This window comes from Oreochromis aureus, linkage group 6 (genome assembly GCF_013358895.1).
Source record: "Oreochromis aureus strain Israel breed Guangdong linkage group 6, ZZ_aureus, whole genome shotgun sequence".
In the NCBI taxonomy this organism is placed as follows: Eukaryota; Metazoa; Chordata; class Actinopteri; order Cichliformes; family Cichlidae; genus Oreochromis; species Oreochromis aureus.
The window spans coordinates 15673253-15692222 of record NC_052947.1 but is presented as its reverse complement, the minus strand read 5'-3'; the positions used below and the strand labels follow the sequence as shown (position 1 = coordinate 15692222).

The 18970-nt window shown below is 40.3% G+C and overlaps 2 protein-coding genes across 2 annotated transcripts; one reads left to right on the top strand and one right to left on the bottom strand.

Annotated features, from left to right (window-relative positions):
- Positions 1–824: 824 nt before the first annotated feature.
- Positions 825–14286, bottom strand: tapt1b (transmembrane anterior posterior transformation 1b). Its single transcript, XM_031757303.2, has 14 exons — positions 14092–14286; positions 11370–11500; positions 11152–11270; positions 9493–9655; positions 9254–9389; positions 8737–8834; positions 8567–8636; positions 8313–8393; positions 8012–8121; positions 6277–6336; positions 3539–3607; positions 3374–3450; positions 3111–3280; positions 825–3031 (listed from the first exon to the last, which is right to left on the bottom strand). The coding sequence occupies exons 1-14, from the start codon at positions 14261–14263 to the stop codon at positions 2778–2780; spliced, it is 1710 nt and encodes a 569-aa protein (XP_031613163.1). The 5' UTR covers positions 14264–14286; the 3' UTR covers positions 825–2777.
- A 1433-nt stretch (positions 14287–15719) lies between these two features.
- Positions 15720–17473, top strand: clrn2 (clarin 2). The gene is made up of 3 exons (XM_031757286.2): positions 15720–16108; positions 16532–16711; positions 16779–17473. The coding sequence occupies exons 1-3, from the start codon at positions 15856–15858 to the stop codon at positions 17045–17047; spliced, it is 702 nt and encodes a 233-aa protein (XP_031613146.1). The 5' UTR covers positions 15720–15855; the 3' UTR covers positions 17048–17473.
- Positions 17474–18970: the final 1497 nt, after the last annotated feature.

The window sequence follows — 18970 nt, the reverse complement described above, 5'->3', positions numbered from 1 at the left end:
AATCTTGCCTCTGCTATTCATACTAATAATGTCTTACTATTTGACTTTGGTTTCTGTGCTTTTTCTCTCAGGAACTACAATTAATTCTGCTTCAGCCAATAACGCAACTGGTAATTTTTTTTTTTTTTTTGAGTTTTTACATAACCCTTTTTGACCCTGCAGTTGATCCAGCAATCATCATTTTGAAAGGTTTGATTCATGGGGAGACTTTTCTTTATGAACATGTTTCAAGCTTGATACATTTAGTCTGAGCCTGCTAAAGTAGCTTTGCATGATTCAGAAGTTCAAAATAATCTTGTTTCAAATACTGTTTGACTTGGCTACACCTTGGGCCTCTGTATAAAAGTGAGTCTGGACACTTAGCAGTTGTCTGTTAGATAGTTCAGGGAAGGGAACATCTGGCAAAAGATGCAAGGTTTGACTTGGCAAGAAAGTGGGGAAACACAGCATTGAGTTTAACGGAAACAGTATAGTCTGGTTAAGCCTTAAAAAAAAACACTTTGATGGCTTCATGAGTCAGTGCTCTCTTTCATCCTCTCTCATCTCACATGGAGCTTTTATGTGGCACTGGATGGGTTAAATGTGAAAAACCTGAAATATGTTAACACAATCAGGGATGTTGTGTAGCCAGACCATTTATGTGAGCTGGACCTTGTCAAAAAGCCCTCGCCCTACCCTTGTGTGTGTGATGACATACACCCCCTCTAAATGTCCATTCAAGGGGAACAGTGAGCTGCAGTGTTTGCCTGGTTAACAGGGAGGGCATCGACTCCTTTCACTGAAATGCGCACGCGCGCGCACGCACAAAGTCACACCAGAAACTGTTACAAAACAAAGTCTTGTTTTATTCTCCTTCTACCATGTAAGGAGATACATTACACGAATGAGCTGTACATGGAAGAAAAAAAAACTCATACACTGTCCACTTTTAGGTAGAGATCCATCCACACGTTGAAAAATACCTCTAACATATGACACACACACACAAACAAACAATAATGCTGCATTCACGCTCCTCCTTTCACCGGTATACAGCTATTTGTTTTTTCACTGTACGGACCATGACCCTGTAGTGAGACTGGACTTGGCCCCTGGCTGTGCCCCTCATGGACCCTCACTGGTCTCAGTTAAGATAAAAATCTTGTTCAACAGTTGGGTCTATAATTTGTATAAGTATTGCATAAAAATGTCTCTAATTCCCAAACAGTTAATGGATCATTTTTGTAAATCCCCTTGAACTGAGGTTTGAAGTCTGCACTTCAGTCACATCTTCACTGTTTGATTTAAATCCACTCTAAAACTACAAAAACTGTGTCACTGTCCAGCAAATTAAGGACCTAACTGTGCCTGATCAGTTTTTAGTCCTACGTTCCTCCTGCTCAGACCTTTTGGAGTCAAAGATGTAGCAAGCCCAAGTTGCAATTCTCTTTCCACGCAGCCATAACCCATCCTTGTAATAACTCTTTACCTTCCTTCCCCAGAAAAATCTTAATCCATCGTTTTGCATAAAAAGATATAAACTAGCTTCAACACAGAAAACTTGCACTTTGTTCATTGACAAGCTAGTTTTGGCCTGGATTATGAAGAAATTATTTTTTAAAATAATAAAAAGCGAACTGGATTTGATCACAACATTTAGGCCTAATCTACTGTACCAGGACCCTCTTCCAAAAAATCCAAACCAGCAGTCAACAACAACAGCATTCACTGATTTTGATAGTGAAATTTGGTTTCATGCGGTTATAGTGCTGTTATGACCCCGCCTCTTACTCATTCCTGGTAACCTGAAACACTTTGTCAGCATACAATGAAGCATTTCATGTGATTTTTCAGTCCACTCACTCAGATAGCGAGGAATGAGAAAACATGTCAGATCAGTTTCCAACATCAAAAAGCAAACAGAAGAAAATGTTATATGCCTGTGACGTGTCGCCACGATTATCTGTAGGCCACATGGCTTCAATGAAAAAGGTACAAATTAAGCACATAAATAAGTCACACCTGTCAGGCCTGGTAGGCCATCTCAAAATAAATACAAATCTGCACCATCATCTCAGTGCTTTAAGGTAATACCAACACAAATGACATTAAGCCTTCCAGCTTTTTATGTCTCTTAAGTTACCAAACCAAACATTACAACTGAAGCTGATGCAGCCAAGCAAAGCCATTCTTAGTGTCACTGCTGCCATATTTAACCTGCTGGGACTGCAGCTCACCTCATCACCTCAGATCAACCTCTGTGTGTGTGTGTGTGTGTGTTAGAGCTTCTGTCTGCAGAATAACTTCATGATTTGAATCCTTCCATGTGATTGTGATTCAATTTAGAAAAAAGATTTGAAACCCATCATAAAAACTTCATTTCAAATATCATCAGCCTTTTTTTAGGAATAATTAAAAAAAAGAAGTAAAAACTTTTGTTCTTTCTAAAAACAGCTTCTCACTGATTGTGCTTCTGAACACACGTGATTTAACATACGCAGATTTCTCTCTGTAGTCTGCTCCTCCCGTGTTTTACATGCTGTCTTCATCAGCGAGTGCGTCACCGCACCACAGCCCGCTTGGCTCATCAGACACACGCAGGACCAGCTGGAAACGTCTGAAGCCGCCTCGGATGCTTGTAGTAACAGCTTTATGCCTTTGCTGGTTTTGTCAGTCAATAAATAAATAAATACTTGAGGGGTCAGGTGCACAAAAGTAAGTACGGTCTGAGCATGCTCCATGACCCATGTCTGATCCCTGAACCCTGTAAGTGTTGCCAGGATTGCTACACTAGTCCTTCAGTCTATTCGGTTGCCGCAGATGGTGAAGCGATCTATCTCCAGCAGGTCTTTCTTGGGTGGTCGGTGTGCGAGTCCGCCTCCTTCCAGTCCTGTGTCAGCGTTGATGATTTTGTCATCGTCCTCCTCGTCAGGAGTCGTCAGGAATGTGTCTGAGTCACTCTTCGGGAAGGAGGGGGCAGCGTTTTCTGCTGTGTTGGTGGGCTGAGAGATGTCTGACGGCAGAGAAGTTTCTCCTTTGTCAGCTGTGGATTCTGTTATAAAGCAAGTTAAGAGTTTTTAGCAGCAGTTAAAATCAGGAAAAGAGACAGTGAGACAGAGTGACTGAGCTACCTTGCTGCGGTGAAACGTGAACATGTTTTGTCCGGTGAGCTCTGGAGTTTGCACGGCTGGAGGCGACAGGTGGAGGGTCGAAGAGCTTTTCTTCCATGTTGGCCTCTTTCACAAACACACAGGAAGTTCCCAGGAGAACGATACTGTTGAGAACCTTCAGAGTGATCATCCTGCTCACAGAGACAGGCAAAAGTCACGTGGACATGAAAACAAACAGTGTCAAGAAAATAATTAAAAATGATGAAGACATGTTGGCCAATTACCCCAAGTAAAACAGCAGGACACACATAAACGAGAGCGACCCCTGGATCTTCACTGAGCTGGTCACCACTCTGATCAGCTGAAAAAACATCGTCACATTTATAAGCGAGCAAACGTGGGAGCAAACATTTCAATATCAAAAGCCATCCTCTGAAAGAACGACTGACCAGCAGCGCTAAAGGAAGCGGGATGAAGCCCATTCTCCTGGAGACTGAGTCACTGTAGTCTGTGTACGCCTGGAGACACAGTTAACACATTGTTATGTAAAACATTACCAAAGCAACACAGTTTTACTCATGAATAACTCAGTCCATTCTTTTAATGAAATCATGAGCTAAAAATCAGGAAAAACTGCTGGATGTGCTCTCAACACGTTCCTCATTCACTGTTAAAATGTTACTCACCGATTGATATAACAGAATCAATAATTATCAGATGTTATGATCAGAGGTGAATAGCAATAACAGAAAAGAAAAGGACATATGCACAACACTGTCATCAATGTATCATGCTGCAACTGACTCAAGGTGTATGAGGCAGGGCTACTGGCAATGCTGGATGCTGGCACGCGTGTCTGAGCTCTTCTGACTGTTCTTGGTGGAAATAAGACTGGACAGAGGTACCAAGATGAGGCGCCCGCCCCAACCTGCACCTGTGACATTCTTGTGGCAGCACCCCACCCTACGGCTGTTACTGTGGCACGGTGGCCAGTAGATCAGGAGCATGTCCAGACACCGGTCAGCATTTAGTCTATTAAACCCGATTCCTTTTCCCCATGACAAAACAGAGAAAACCAACTCATAGTGTGTTAAAACAGTTATATTTCTTTATTTAATCATCTTCCAGAGAGAGAGAACCCTGCACAGCTCAAACGCCAGTTGCAAGAGCTCTCTAACATTAGAATCATCAGCTGTGTCTTATATGGTGTTATTTCGGTACTTTACAAGTCACACAGGCTTGAACATTGTTTATATGGAGAGTTCCTCTTTTTTGTGTCTATATCTATTAATATGCCTTGTGCACTAAAACTTCCTGCTTTTCAGTCCAGCTGAGCACTTATTTGTGAGTCAAAGGTGGCCTTGCTCTACAAGCCTTCATTATTAAAGTACATAAAACAATATAATGAGCAGATACACATTAAAATATTTCTTTTATTCCTAACAGTCCCCCTTTTTCATTTCTCACTTGAGGAATGAACTAATTCCTAATTTATCCCAGTAAGTTTACTTCAATACAATCCAATTGAATTTTATTTATATAGCGCCAAATCACAACAAACGTCGCCTCAAGGCGCTTCATAGATACAGAGAACAACCCAACAATCATCTGACCCCCTGTGAGCAAGCACTTTGGTGACAGTGGGAAGGAAAAACTCCCTTTTAACAGGAAGAAACCTCCGGCAGAACCAGGCTCAGGTAGGGGCAGCCATCTGCTGCGACCGGTTGGGGTGAGATAACAGAGACTTTTAGGAGAGAGACCTAATATTTAATAATCCACATTTCACTGTTTTACTCTTTGGTTCAGATGTGGATTCTGTATTGTTCTCTCTTTGTGATTATGTTTAAGTTGTTTATTGCTGGCTTTTAGTTTGTTTTCGTCTGTCTGGGAGCTGACATAGTCTCTATGGATAAGGGTTTTTTGGCGGGGTAGCATCAGGAGAGAAGCTCCGGCGAGGCATGTTCCATGTTAAAAGCTAAAATATAACAAAAGTGATTATGCTAAACAAACAAAACCTTTCACTTGCCCAACCCTATCTGTCCCCTCAACGGGTTGTATGTTTTCAATGTTTCCTAATTATTTTGTCATAAAAATAAATCAAACAATTAACTTAAGCTGTGAGACAGCACCTTGCGTTTACGCCGGGCTGTGAGCTGCCCTAAATCTACTTGCTACACCCCCTTTTCACCCAGTTTAATTTTTTTTAATCCTAGTTTAAAACTATTCCTGACTTCCCTCAGTGTACACTGTAAAGTGTAAAAGATACAATTAGCTTTTTCCTGGTAAAGGTCCTAGATTATTTTCTCAACCTTTGGAAACATCCTCTATAGAGTTTCATCTTTAAAACTTAGTCCTGATTTCTTCGCCCCCTTTAACGGGTAGCGCATATCCAGTCTGAACACTGTGTTTGGGCAATTTACATAACATATAAATCCTGCAACTATTTGTAAAGTCCCTCTCATTACTTTTGCTCCCATTATAAACTATGTCTAACAAGATTCTAAACTTCTTTGCAATATAAACAACTAGGTGTCTTTGTGCTCTGTTCTTCTCCTTTCTCTGGTTGGTCTCGGGCTTCCAGGATTCTCGCCACCCCTGTGGTCGCTGTGGTACTGAAATCTTCTCCTGTAAACCAGTGGTCTCCAACCTTTTTTGCGCCACGGACCGGTTTATGCCCGACAATATTTTCACGGACCGGCAATAAGGTGTCGCGGATAAATACAACAAAATAAAACTAGTGCCGGTACCGAAAAAAAGACGATTTATTCATAACACACGTGAAAAGACCCAGGAAAACTGAGTTAATGATAAAAACGATAACAAAATAACACTGAAAACCGATAAAAACCCTGAAAACCATAAATTTCACACCTGAGCCTCAACTCTCGCGGCCCGGTACCAAACGACTCACGGACCGGTACCGGTCCGAGGCCCGGGGGTTGAGGACCGCTGCTGTAAAGGATAGAAAACAAAAAGCCTCTCTCTGCTACACCTCACTAATCTACTGTGTTCATCTAATGTTCCTTTAATCATTCAAAGTTGTTTCACAATATCATGTTCTGGGCTCTGTTCTTTATATTAACTTTACTTAAAAAAATGTTGTCTTTCATTAGAGAAAAAACAAACAGCACCTTGTCCTTTTATTTTTATTCTCTTAAACCGCAGTGATTTGAGTTGCTTCACTCACATTTTTCTGTCGACTGCTGACCAGGTCAAAGGCGAGGCTGGCTCTGTATTCCCCGTATACCTGAGACAGAGGCAACGTGTCAACCAATACAAGAGAAACATCAAAATATGAAACAAATATAAAGCTACTGAGTAGAGCGCCTGCCTTGTCGTGGTGACGTGATAAATGTTAACTTGTTTACTGCAAGTCTCATAATTGGTTTACCTGCTTGTTCTTTACTCTGGTGCATGAATGCAAGGTGAAAGCACAGTAAAGGTAAGTTCATGAAGCCGAAAAGAAGCAAAAATGTGCGTGTGCGGATTAAACGTGGATTAGTATGGACTCACAGGCGCTTGAACACTTACAATGTGAGTGAGGTTTGTGTGATTAGGTTTGACAGTTTGGGGATAAAGGGGTTAATCCCTTCCTGTGGGGCTGCTTTCTGTTGTATAAGCATAGTTACAACTCCTTGGAGGAAAATCAAAGAGAAAGGCGACCCATTAGGGAAGGAAGTGAGAAATTGATAAGGAAAAAATGGGCCTGCTGACAATTTCTCGTGCAGGTGGATGATTCTCTAACAGTATAACAATAGTGCTAAAGAGACCAACACAGGGAAAATACACAGATTTGTAAATCATGAAATACTACGATATAACATATTTTATATGGCTCAAGTGACCAGAACTCTAACCCTCTTATTGTTCTAGATCATCTTAATTTGAGGTGCATATCATGGTAAATACTATAATGTTTTACCTTGTGTTGTTTACCTATTATTTTTTAAAACACAACACTATAGATTTAACATGTATATAACCCTAAACATGACAGAAAAATATGCACCATCATCTCAGTTCTTCAAAGTAATTTCTATCACTCCTGTTAGTTTTGCTGTGAGATCACAACATTGTAAAATGGGTTATCAGATACCAAATCTGAACTCACAGGCATGACACGTTTTCCAAATGATGACATCCTTTGAAGATAAATGCCCATACAATAACTGAGAAAAAAGAAGCTCTAAAACTTAATTATCATAGTCCACTGATTTTTCTCTGTACACTGCAGCAGACGTTTAACGATGCCAAGAATATCTAAATAAAACTGCAGCCTATTTCTAAGTTCAGCTGATACACGGTGACACGATAACTACATTTAGATGTGCTTATATGCGCAAAAGCACATCCAAATGTAGAAAGTAATAGATCTAAGACAGAAATGACAAAATATCCCATTAAAATGGTTTTTATACCTAGAATAATATGACACTCCCCACTAATCTTTTCCACACAAATATTTGAACTGTGTTGAAGCTGATGGACAACAGTCAACAATTTTAACTGTATTAATCATATTTCAGCCACTTTCTCCCCACAAAACTCTCTTAAAACATATACATACTGTATATGAACACTCACAGTCTGGAAAGCTAAGTCTTCTTAGGTCCCACCGCCCAAGTCCTGTTATGAAGCTTTTGATCGGTTTTCACCATTTTATGGTGATTTATTCCAAGTTTTTCACATCAGAGCTTGCTAAGACTGTTAGATGTTCATTCTAATTAACAGATTTATTTTATCTGATTTAAAATGTGTTTCTCATTGTACTGAATTGCTGTTGGGTGAACATGATAGAATAGTTCACCCAGTAGAATAGAATAGAACAGTTTTAACAAATGTGTTTCTCCTCTAGTGGCCAAACACTCAAGTGCACCTTAACCAAGTTAATAAACCGTCAAACGTAGAAAGGAAGGACTTACATCAGCACTGATGTCATTGAATTTGGTGATAAAGGCGTGCTTGACAACATCCACGGCAACCTCTGAGGCTATCACCATGACTACATCAGGAAACAGCACCCACAAGTGGTCTGAAAACAAACACATTAAAATCTAATCAGTATAATTATTTAATCCAGTATTAGTAGTAAAAGAAACAGTGAGCTACTTAGCAAGAGTGAAAAGAGCTGATTATGAACCTAAGTGGGGTACTATGATAATGCACATCTGTATGCAGCTGTATAGCTTTCAGTAGTCTTTGCAAAGCTTTGTATTATGTTACCAGCATTCCATGAAAACTGCTCCATGTTTCTCAGACAGACGATGAGCAGGAGGATGTAGTTGGTGAACCTCTCTTTTATGTCTATGGGGAACAAACAAATCAATCCAGGATTAACCTACTTTGTGCTCATTGCAGCTGAACTCGATTCCACATATTTACTTTGTATTAAATAATCATACTGAGAGGAGGAGGCACAAAGTATTCAAAAATTTAGATTTTTGTGGAACGTAGCTAGCTGTTTTACCACCACTTACCACTATTTGACATCTGGAAAAGGTTGTTCTTTTCAAACTTCTTAAATACACTCCCTTTGATCTCAACAAACTGCAGAAATAAGAAAAACCCAACACAAAAACATCAGGACTGAACTGGAGATGCTGCACACGTTTTTAAACGGGGTAATATGTCTGTGCACAACACTCACGTTGTTTGACATCATAATGGTGAGCAGGGACTTGTTGTGGGAGTTGAAAGCTACATTGAGAGTTGTGGCCTGAACCATGATGAGGATGGCATGAAGAACTGGATACATGTTGAGGAAAAATACACATTTTCTGCACTGTAATAATACTGATGCAATGACTTTATGTGCCCTACTAGTCTGAAGTACAGCTGTTAGATTTGCTGCTAATGATTACTTCAACTTTGATTGACTGTTTGGTTTATGGAGAAAGTCGAAGACTGGGAAGATTAAATAGCAGAGTGATGAAAGACACTTGTTTGGGATCACTGGGGGCATTTATTCTTCCAAGTATTGTCTTTCCTTTTGCCTCTAATGTGACCTTTTTCTGTCAGTTTCGAAATCTGAATTTAAGCTTTTAATGTTATTTGTTTTAAATACACTTCAGAATGATAAATGATAAAACTGATTAATGTTCCAAATCAACTTTAAACTGACTAACTTTTAACCGTTTTAATATCAGTGATGTTTTTGAGGATACAGACGTAGAGAACAGCCATGAGGAAGTGAGGAATCACGCCTATGTGCGCTCTCTTCTTCTCCTTGGGCTCTGTGGCGGTCCAGTAAAGAGCGTCCAGGATGTCTTGGCCGAATGATGAGAACAGGCGGTCCGCCACCTGACAACACAACAAGGGAAGGATGACGGGGGAGAGCTAGTCAATGAGTGGTGCAGTGTCATTAGATACTGAACTGGCCAATGAGGAAGATTACACAGTGTACCTCTAACATGTTGTAGATGATGTATAGTTTGATGACAGACTGTCCTCTGATGAGATGGTACATCATGGCGTAATCCACGTAGCTCATCATTGAGTAACACAGCACCATAATGAAGCCTTTGAGTACGTCGCACACCTGGGCTGGCTGAAGCAAGCGGGAGCCGCTAAACAACGCACAAACAGACAAAGAAAATGTTCACAAGAAAATCACCAGAACAGAACAGCATAGTGATGGCTGTAGTCTCAGAGCTCTGCTGCCCCCCGGAGGTCAATAACAACATTGCACTGCTTCAGGCAAAGACCCTGCCCAGGGTGATAGAGCCCCCTTTAAAGTAGGACTGCAGAACATATTTATTTCTTGCTCCTGTTTTTTGGAATATTCTCAATGAACCACAATTTGATTCTTTAAAGTTTCTAAAAAGAATTCTGGATTTGAGGAAAGCAGGGAAAGCTCTAAATATGGGTCATGTTGCCTACGCTGTACATACCACAAGATATACAGATTTTGGAAAAAGTGCACACAACGCAACACAAAAAATTAAGTGACTGTAATCAAACTGATTAACAGTGTAATATTAGTACTGATCAACAAAGGACTAATAAGGGATGCACCTGCCTAATAAAAATATGGAAGGTATATCAGCCCAATCCTGACTCAGAAAGCCAGACTGGGTGTCGGCGACAATGAGCAGACGAATGGGGCCAATCTGTTCAACATTGTTCTGTGTTTACTTTGTCGCACAGTGAACCAGCTCCTATTGCAAAAGCAATCATAACTGAGGGAATATAGGGGCAAAGGTTTTGCATTTTATAGGTATGTCAACTTTACCATATCAACAGCTTTCATTTTTATATTGATAAAAGTTTATTATTAGACTGCAAACTGTGGTCAAGTTAGGTGACATGATTGAAAATCCCAGATGAACACGATGGGTTCCATGTCGGTGTCTCCCTCCCATTTGCTCTCACTCCCATTATGTTCAGTGTACAGATGTAATGCTTGTTGCATTAGTGCTTTTATTGCACTAATGCTAACAGAACTTGTTGCCAGCAGGATTCAGAGTCTATTATTACTCCACATCTGTGAGAGCAGGTGCAGTCACAGTGATAACAGGTAAACAAGATACTAGTGAGACTGTAAATAAAAGCATGCAGTAACCAATGAGTCTCCCTTTGAAATCAAATTAGATTGGTGCAAATAAACAAGGTGAAAAAAGTAAACAACTTTTTCGTTATTTTATTCATCTTGCTCAAATTGCCACAAATCAGTAAATTTAAATAGCCAGAGTTTGCTTTTTTTTTCCAGCATTATGAGAGCAATGACTAGGTCGAGCCTGACGTTGACTTTACTCTATTATTCTCTAAATTTCTTATTTTTTACTAACTAATTTAGAAGACAGAAAAATCACTGATGAAATCACCTTTTTGCTGAGGCTCTACTCCAACATTACACTTCACAGGACCTGATAATCATGATAATCACAACATTTGTACCTCGTACATAAATGACATCCAACACAATCTATGCAAATATACTTTAATGATGGTGGAGTTGAACTGATGAGAAGCACATGTATCAAAATATTTCCTGTTAATAACAAATCATGGGTTAAGGAAATGTACTTTAATATGTAACTCTAATACTTATGCTTATATGTACCTGAGGCCACAACATGGCACTGTGAAGAGTCGCAACAAGGCCAGAATCACCCTGAGGGGCAACAGTGTAAACACGTAGAGGAAGGCGTCCAGACAGAGGAAGAAGCCAAACGTCATCAGCTGAAAACAGGAAGAGAGGGGAGAAATACATTTATTACAACAGTGTTTAGTTCATTTAATTTTTTTTTTCCCTAAGTGGGGGGTGCATTGTGTGTTCACCTTCTCCAGTTCTTTGGGGATGCGGAGGCATGTGTAGACCCGCTCTCTGCGCTCGGTGTATTTGGCCTCGTTGTGTTCTAGGAAGTAACCTCTGGTGAGCTCAGTAGTAATAAATCTGACCAGAGACAGGTCTGGAGATACAGACAGGAATAAATTATTCTTTATATTGGGTTTTGAATCTATCACAAACAACACTATCAACACAGCAAACAGAGAGTCCTTACTTAATGGTAAACTCAATCAGATAAGAAATGGCTACACTAAAACCAAAACTACTCCAACTAATCTGCTGCTAGAACCGTCTAAACTCCTCTGCTAAAGCTTAGAAACATGAACGAAGGGATTTGTTCCCATTTAGCCACAAGAGTATTAGTGAGGTTGGCCACTCATGTGGTTTGATCAGGCCTGGCTAACAGCAGGAGCTCCAGTTCATCCCAAAGGTGTTAAGATTTTGAAAGTTGAAGCTCTTCGGGTCACTTGGTTTTATATTAGTTTATTTCATTTCATTTACATGTTTGAAGCGGCTTTACCCGGATATGAAATGTCCTAGCTAAAGTTAGGCTCCTTCTTTTATTTTTATTATATATCAGATGCTGCATACTCAGTATTCTGTTCAGACTAATCTGGTTACTAATTACTCGCAGCAAATTTTGTTCCCTTTTTCTGGATAAATCCAATAATAGAAAAGTCCTTTTAATTAGTATTAAAATGGATTGTCATTAGGAGTCATTAACATCCAGTGCTTTTAAACAAACAATTAATCTGACCTGTAAATCAGTGCAATCTAAACTATAGTAACAATATTTTATAAGCATGAACTCAAGAAGAGCTGAGAAACAAAGTCTTTGACATCTATCAGTCTGGAAAGGGATACAAAGCCATTTCTAAAGTTTTGGGACTCCACTGAGGCATGGTGAGAGCCAATATCCACAAATGGGGAAAACTTGGAACAGGGGTGAACCTTTCCAGGAACGGTCAGCTGACCAATATTACTCCGGGCTCATCTAGAAGTCACAATGGAACCTGATCAATATCTAAAGAACTGCAAGCTTCACTTTGCTCAATTAAAGTCAGAGTTCACGAGTCAACAATAAAAAAAGAGACTGGACAAAAATGGCTTCCATGGGAGAGACCTTTGTGTTTTTGATTTTATTGATGAAAAAGAACACGCAGGCTCGTCCCACAAAAATGCCACAAAACATTAATGACCTACATGACTTTGGGACAATATTCTGTGAACTGATGACACAAAAGTTGAATGTTTGGGTAGTTTGAGTCTGACATAGAACTAACACAGCATTTCATAAAAAGATTTCATACACAAACATGGTGGTGGTAGGGTGATGGTCTGGGGCTACTTTGCTCCTTCAGGACCTGGAAGACATGCTGGGGTAATTGGAAACATGAATTCTGCTCTTTACCAAAACATCCTAGAGGAGAATGTCCGGCCATAAGTGCACTGAAGCTCAAGAGCACTTGGATTATGCAGCAGGACAATAATAAATAAATCACACCTGCAAGTTCACCTCTGAATGGCTAAAAAAACCCAAAATTAAGGTTTTGGAGTGGCATGGTCAAAGTCTGGACTTACATCTGATTGAGACGCTTCCACCATAAACAGGCAGTTCACGCTTGATGAGAAAGACTCATTGCCAGCTATCGCAAATGCCTGACTGCAGTTCTTGCAGTCTTATCATGGGTGACACAGCCATCAGGTTTAGAGGGGAATTATTTTTTCACACAGGGACACGTAGGTTTGGATAGTATTTTTCCCTTATTGAATGAAATCATAATTTAAAATGCATGTTGTACTTACTCTCGTGATCTTTGACTAATATTAAAATTTGTTTGATGTGAACAAATTTGAAAAGGGCTCAAACCTTTGCACAGTACTGTATTTTTTTTCCAGCTCTGGGGGAGCTTTATAGATAAGGTTTATTTTCTGAACAAGAGGAGCAGAGTTCAAAATATGTAGGTGTTTAGCAAGCAAGAATGGTCAAAAAAAATATCTTTATCCAGTTGGATTAAAAATAGCAGTATCGAATATATACATAAGAAGACCGAGAGTGCACCTGCTAAATTCACAGAGAAAGGAAAGTGTATAAAATTTAGAAACAGCTGAGCTGTATGGACGTGATGTCCACGCTTTCCAGTAAACAAATCTTACTAGAATAAACCATTACAATTTATGTTGCCAATCTTCTGAAAACACATGCTTTTTTGCAACTGGGTCAAAAATGATTGCCCTCAGCATTACATTGAGCAAGTCAACACGGGTGTCTGTGCACCTATGGCTCACACAGTGTCCACCGACTCATCTGAGTGCGCCTGCGCAGAGAAACAAACCGCACGAGAAGCCAACTGGCTGAACTGGACTTTCTGCATGATCACGTGCAGTGCTGCTGTCTTCCTAACAGTCAGAAATCCTCCTGCTAGATTTAATTTGGATGCATATCACAAAATTGTGCCACCTGCTCGTTACTTTACTCCAGCTCAGTTTTTCACAAACAGCTGCTGGCTGCCTGCAGCTACATCCCCACAACATGTGCAAACTCGGAGCAACCCCCAAAGCTGCAGAAGCTCAGTTGACATTTTTACATGCCTTCTCGAGAAACTCTGCAAAAAAACATCCTATAGCCGCCGTAAACAATAATTATCTCAGCTGCTAGCTAGCGCTGTCAAACTGGGAGTCAGCGCCTGTGGAAACGAAGCTAGCTCTCACCTGACAGGTTGCTCTTCTTTCCCCTGCTAGCGCCATTTTTATCGTTGAACCCCAGCGTCTCCGTGACTCCGTCTTTCTCCTTGCTCTTCCCCGCTGTGGCAGCCTTCTTCTCCCTCTCCCTGTCCTCCTTCTCCTTCTCCTCACCCAGACCTGTCGACAGCGCCTCCGCCATCTTCGCAAAACGAAAGTTTCAGGCCGCTGCTGCCTGGGAGACTGACGGTCAGACGTCATCACGCACAGCAGGTTATCCAACTCACCGGCAGATGTCGCCAAAACCCTGAGATTATTTGCCGCACGTTATTTATTTTTCCCTTTTCTCAGTTTATAATCCCACGAAGCTAAAGACATTAAAAAGTGTATAAAATGACACAAATATCAGCTTGCGTTTCATTATAACCTATTGAATTTAGAAAGACTGTGAATGAACAAAATAAAACATACAAACAACACGGTTTGTGCCCAAAGGAGAATTTATTCACAATTTTTTTCTTTAACCCGTTACCCCCCACCACCACCAACCCCCCCATCAGAAACCAGAAAGATGCTAGGTAGAATGACGTCATTTATTAGAAAGCTGATTGAGTTTTTATTACCGTATATGCAATTGATTCACTATCATCATAACCCTTTTCCAATTGCACCTATAGGCAATTAGTTGTGTGAAAGTAACCGAAACACACACACAAATGTGTTCAGTATTTAAGGAATTTGCTGATTTGCGTGGTTCTGCTCTTCTTATATATCGCTGCAGCCAACGCATCTCAAGAGACACAACTTTTACTTTGAAGGCGGACTCTGGCAGACCATTACACCACTAGCAAGAAGGTGACACAAGGCAGGATGAATTCATGCTTTCATGTCTTTTATACCCATTTCGGACCCTGCCATCTGGATGTCACAGCAGAAATCAAAACCCAGAAACCAGGCAACCTTTTCTAATCTGCTATTGTGCAATTTTGGTGAGCCAATGTGACTTCTAGCCTCAGCTTCGTGTTTCCGGACAGAAAACCCCCTGGTGCGGCCTTCTGCTGCTCTAGACCATCTAGTTTGTGTTCAGAGATGCTCTTTTGCGTACCTTGGATGGAACAAGTAGATTAACAGTACATCCACAATACTCGCTTTTGAACACATCTCATCTTAAAGAAATTTCTTCAAATTTGCCAAAAGCATTCACTTGGACCACAAACTATTTACTATTTGGAGGTCAAAGTCATCAAGACTTTATGTCTGCTTAATTTCAGCAATGCCTTGAAGGTAAGAAAGTGGAAGTCGAAAAACAAAGATGGGGGCCAATAAACCCTCGTGGTAGCTAATAGTCCACACTGACCTTCAGGCTCTGGGACATAATGAACCACATCTGTCATCATTTAACACGGTTACATGACTTTTAAAGCTGTAACCAGAATTATAGGTCACCGGTTAGATTTCTGCATGCAAAAGCCGAGCAGCAAAGGTTAATTCATGCCATGAATAAAGAGGAGAGTGAAAAGAGGGAGAGAGAGAGAGAGAGCAGAAACCAAGCGCGCAGCACGGATAGAGTTTCTCCCGGTGAGGGATCACTTTGACCTCCGTGGATTTAGTTTCCCCTTCCTTGTGACTCACGTCAGTGCAGCACGTTGATGCTACAAAACAGTGCGAGCAACTTATGATGCTTTTTTTTTTTCTTTTTTTTTTCTTTCTTTCATTTTTAATTGTGGGATAAACTTATGGTGATCGCCGAGCGCGCACTGCGGTCCCTGCCTCAGGGCACCATGGGCTCGTAAGATGCCTTCTCTGTGGAAGCGGATAACATTCTCGGTGGCCTCGGCGCTCTGTATCGGCTCGGTGGTCCTCTTGGTGGTGGCTTTATCCACGGAGCGGTGGGTTACCGGGCGGATCATGTGTAAAACCGGGGTGGAGATAGTGAATGCGTCAAATCCCGAGCTGGACCAGTTCATCGGGAGCATTTATTACGGATTGTTCCAGGGAGGAAAGACCAAGAGGTGCGGGCTCGGGGACAGGCGCTCCAAAATTAACAGTAAGATGATTTCAGACTTTTAAAACTACACAGATGCTGTCTTATTAGAGTAGAACAACACGTGAGCATTACTTTTGTTTATTTTTTACAGGGGGGTTCAACCTGAACCCAAACTTTGTTCTTTTAGTTGTGACATGAGTATAAAACATTTACTAAGATATGATCATAGGCCTCAGAAAGGCACAAAGAAGCTGATGCTGTGAACTCAAACCACTTTCACACTCACAAAAATCAGCGTGTGACCTTATTTTAATGAATATACCAAAATTTTAGGGTTTGGGTAGCAAACAAAATACTAAAATTATCTAAGTTTGTTTGCAATCCACAAATTTACATAATAATGTAGAGGGTTACAGCTCTACTTTTTATACAGTCCAACAGAGCTGACAAGATACAGTATTTGATTCTTTCTGCTCTCTTCAGTTTTCCCAAAGCTTGTGCAGACACTGAATGGGGGCCTCCACATGATGGTGATCCTGTTCCTGCTGGTGGCTGTGGGTTTTGCGCTGGTCAGTCTGTCTTTCTGCATTTACAACGCACGCAAGGTTCCATACCAGAGCATCAAAGGGCACAAGGGACTCTATCTGTGGAACTTCATCGCTGGTATGTCTCAGGTGATGCATCATTTTGCTCTTTGTCCTTTCCCTGACTTGCCTGCTCTTGTCTGCAGCTCTGTTTGGTGCCCTGGGTATTCTGTGCTTCCTGGCAGCTGTCAGACACCACAGTCTGACTGAGCGAGTGGCAAACTTTCGGGAGAACCTCTTCGTCCTCCTCGTCTTGGATGACAGTCTGGACTGGTCTTTCTGGCTTGGCGTAGGCAGCATTGCAACTCACTTTGCTGTCTGTGGAGTGGTCGCGATGAGTCGGATCAAGCTGCCCAAACCGGAGATCAAAAAACCTGAAGAGCCGACTGTCTCTGCTGTGGACCTGCTGTACTGAAGAATATTTTTCTTTAGCATTTTCATCACTAGTGATGGACAAGCGCCAAATGTGAAAACAACACAGTGCCAGGGCCCTGTTCCTTTGAAGCTGTAACTGAGTTTTAGGTTAATTACAGCCAGAATTACAGAGTCATAACAACATAAATTAACAAGTTGGGACTAAAGTGGCGCCTAACTCACATACAAAGCCCAGGCAAATTCGTCCTTACCTTGATGATCATGCAGCTGTTTGAAATGACTAATGTATTAGTATAAATCTGCCTTTGATGCATATGGATTTATACATTGTTATGTTTGATTTTTCAGAGTAAAAGTCAAGCTTAAATGTAAACATGCCAAATCTCATACTTTGAATGAGTGCTGCAGTGTGCAGCACAGATCCTAAAGTCAGTATGAAAATAGATTTTTTTTTCTTTTAAGTAGTTGTGTAAATAAAGTGTTAATGTGCAGTACTATGTTTGTACATCATGATTTTCATTCAGACACTTCAAAGCTCAGCGATATATGTCTGCAAAAGAACATAGAGGGTTACTTTAGTTATGTCGATCATTCACGGTAGAAGAAGATTCACGTCTCCTTGGTCAGTCAGTTCATGCAGGAGACGGACCATCGAGACAGAAGAGATGGACTGAATGAATGAAAAGGCTGCAGAGCGTCCATCCTCAATTACACCTTTTACCCCACTCATCATCTACATACTGTTTGCAAATACATGATTATTTTTCAATCATATTTATGTGTTGACAAAGACAGTGTAATGTCTCGAGTACTTGGTCTCTGTCAGGTCCTTTTCTGATGCTTTTTAAAAATTTATTTATTGATATATTTTATTTACTTATACATTTTTAAAAAGTTTTAAATGCTGAGCTTAAGAGATTCTTACCCGATGATGCAATAAATAATTGTATGATGTGTTTAAATAAAGGACGGTGCTTTTAAGTAAAGTCTTCCTATAACAGCTTTCTATGAAGACAAAAAAAGTTGTATGTTAGAAAAAAAGTGAAAAAATTATTTTGAAAAAGAGTTCATGTTGAATCAGCAGGTATTTCACAGTCTTCAAGATGCATTCTCCCTTCTTCATAGAAACATGTGTTCAGGCATCTGTATATAAGATAGCATTAAACATCAAGTGCTTACTTTTTTGTGACTAATTTATGACTTCCCTTGACACCAAAGCTTTGTTTTTCTTCTTAAGAGACTGTCTACAGCAGGAGTGGACAATCTTCCCAAAGAAGGCCACATGACAAACTGAGACTGTTTCTTATGCGGCCTGACATTAATTTGAACTTTTTATAATTTATTGGACTTTCCCTGAAGAACAGTCAGTTTCTAATGTGACCCCATTGGGAAGATTAACTACCTACCCCTGGTCCACAACATATAATGTCCCATATCCCTTCATTCACACACATATACACATTGTTTAATGATGTTAGAGAATCCCCTAAAAATCATTCCATGTATAAAGTTAACTTTTATAATGGAGACTTGCTGTAGCTACTACTAATATTGATCAGAAGAAGACTGATGATGCTTTTTAATGTCAAGCTTGAAAGAATATTTATTAGTAGATTCATGTTATAGTCAAAAATTAAAAAAAATGAAGATAAATTTATGTACTTGTGTGTTTTTTATTCTTTTTGCAGTTTATGTCAAGATTGTTTTACTTAATGAACTCATATCAGTGTATATTAAAGTCATTTTAACATACAAATAAGGAACCTGTGAAAACAAATATAAAGCGTTCATTAAAAGTATGAAGTTGCCACATATTTTTTCAGCTTTAGGTCTTCTTAAACTGCTTTGATCGCCAAATAATATCGCCAGTATCCGTAATACTGGCCCTTAATCAATTATCCATCTGCCGCTAGGTGGCGACAAAGGCCCCTCTCCGTCATCTCACTGTGACGTACAAATAAAC

Bases quoted from the DNA above. Each gene is read 5' to 3' on its own strand.
- tapt1b (XM_031757303.2), bottom strand. From the start codon at position 14,263: ATGGCGGAGGCGCTGTCGACAGGTCTGGGTGAGGAGAAGGAGAAGGAG. The intron at 11,271-11,369 runs GTGAACACACAA...TCCTGTTTTCAG, and splicing joins TCCCCAAAGAACTGGAGAAG to CTGATGACGTTTGGCTTCTT. The intron at 3,451-3,538 runs GTCAGTCGTTCT...ATGTTTTTTCAG, and splicing joins CGCTTCCTTTAGCGCTGCTG to CTGATCAGAGTGGTGACCAG.
- clrn2 (XM_031757286.2), top strand. From the start codon at position 15,856: ATGCCTTCTCTGTGGAAGCGGATAACATTCTCGGTGGCCTCGGCGCTC. The intron at 16,109-16,531 runs GTAAGATGATTT...TGCTCTCTTCAG, and splicing joins CAGGCGCTCCAAAATTAACA to TTTTCCCAAAGCTTGTGCAG. The intron at 16,712-16,778 runs GTATGTCTCAGG...TCTTGTCTGCAG, and splicing joins TCTGTGGAACTTCATCGCTG to CTCTGTTTGGTGCCCTGGGT.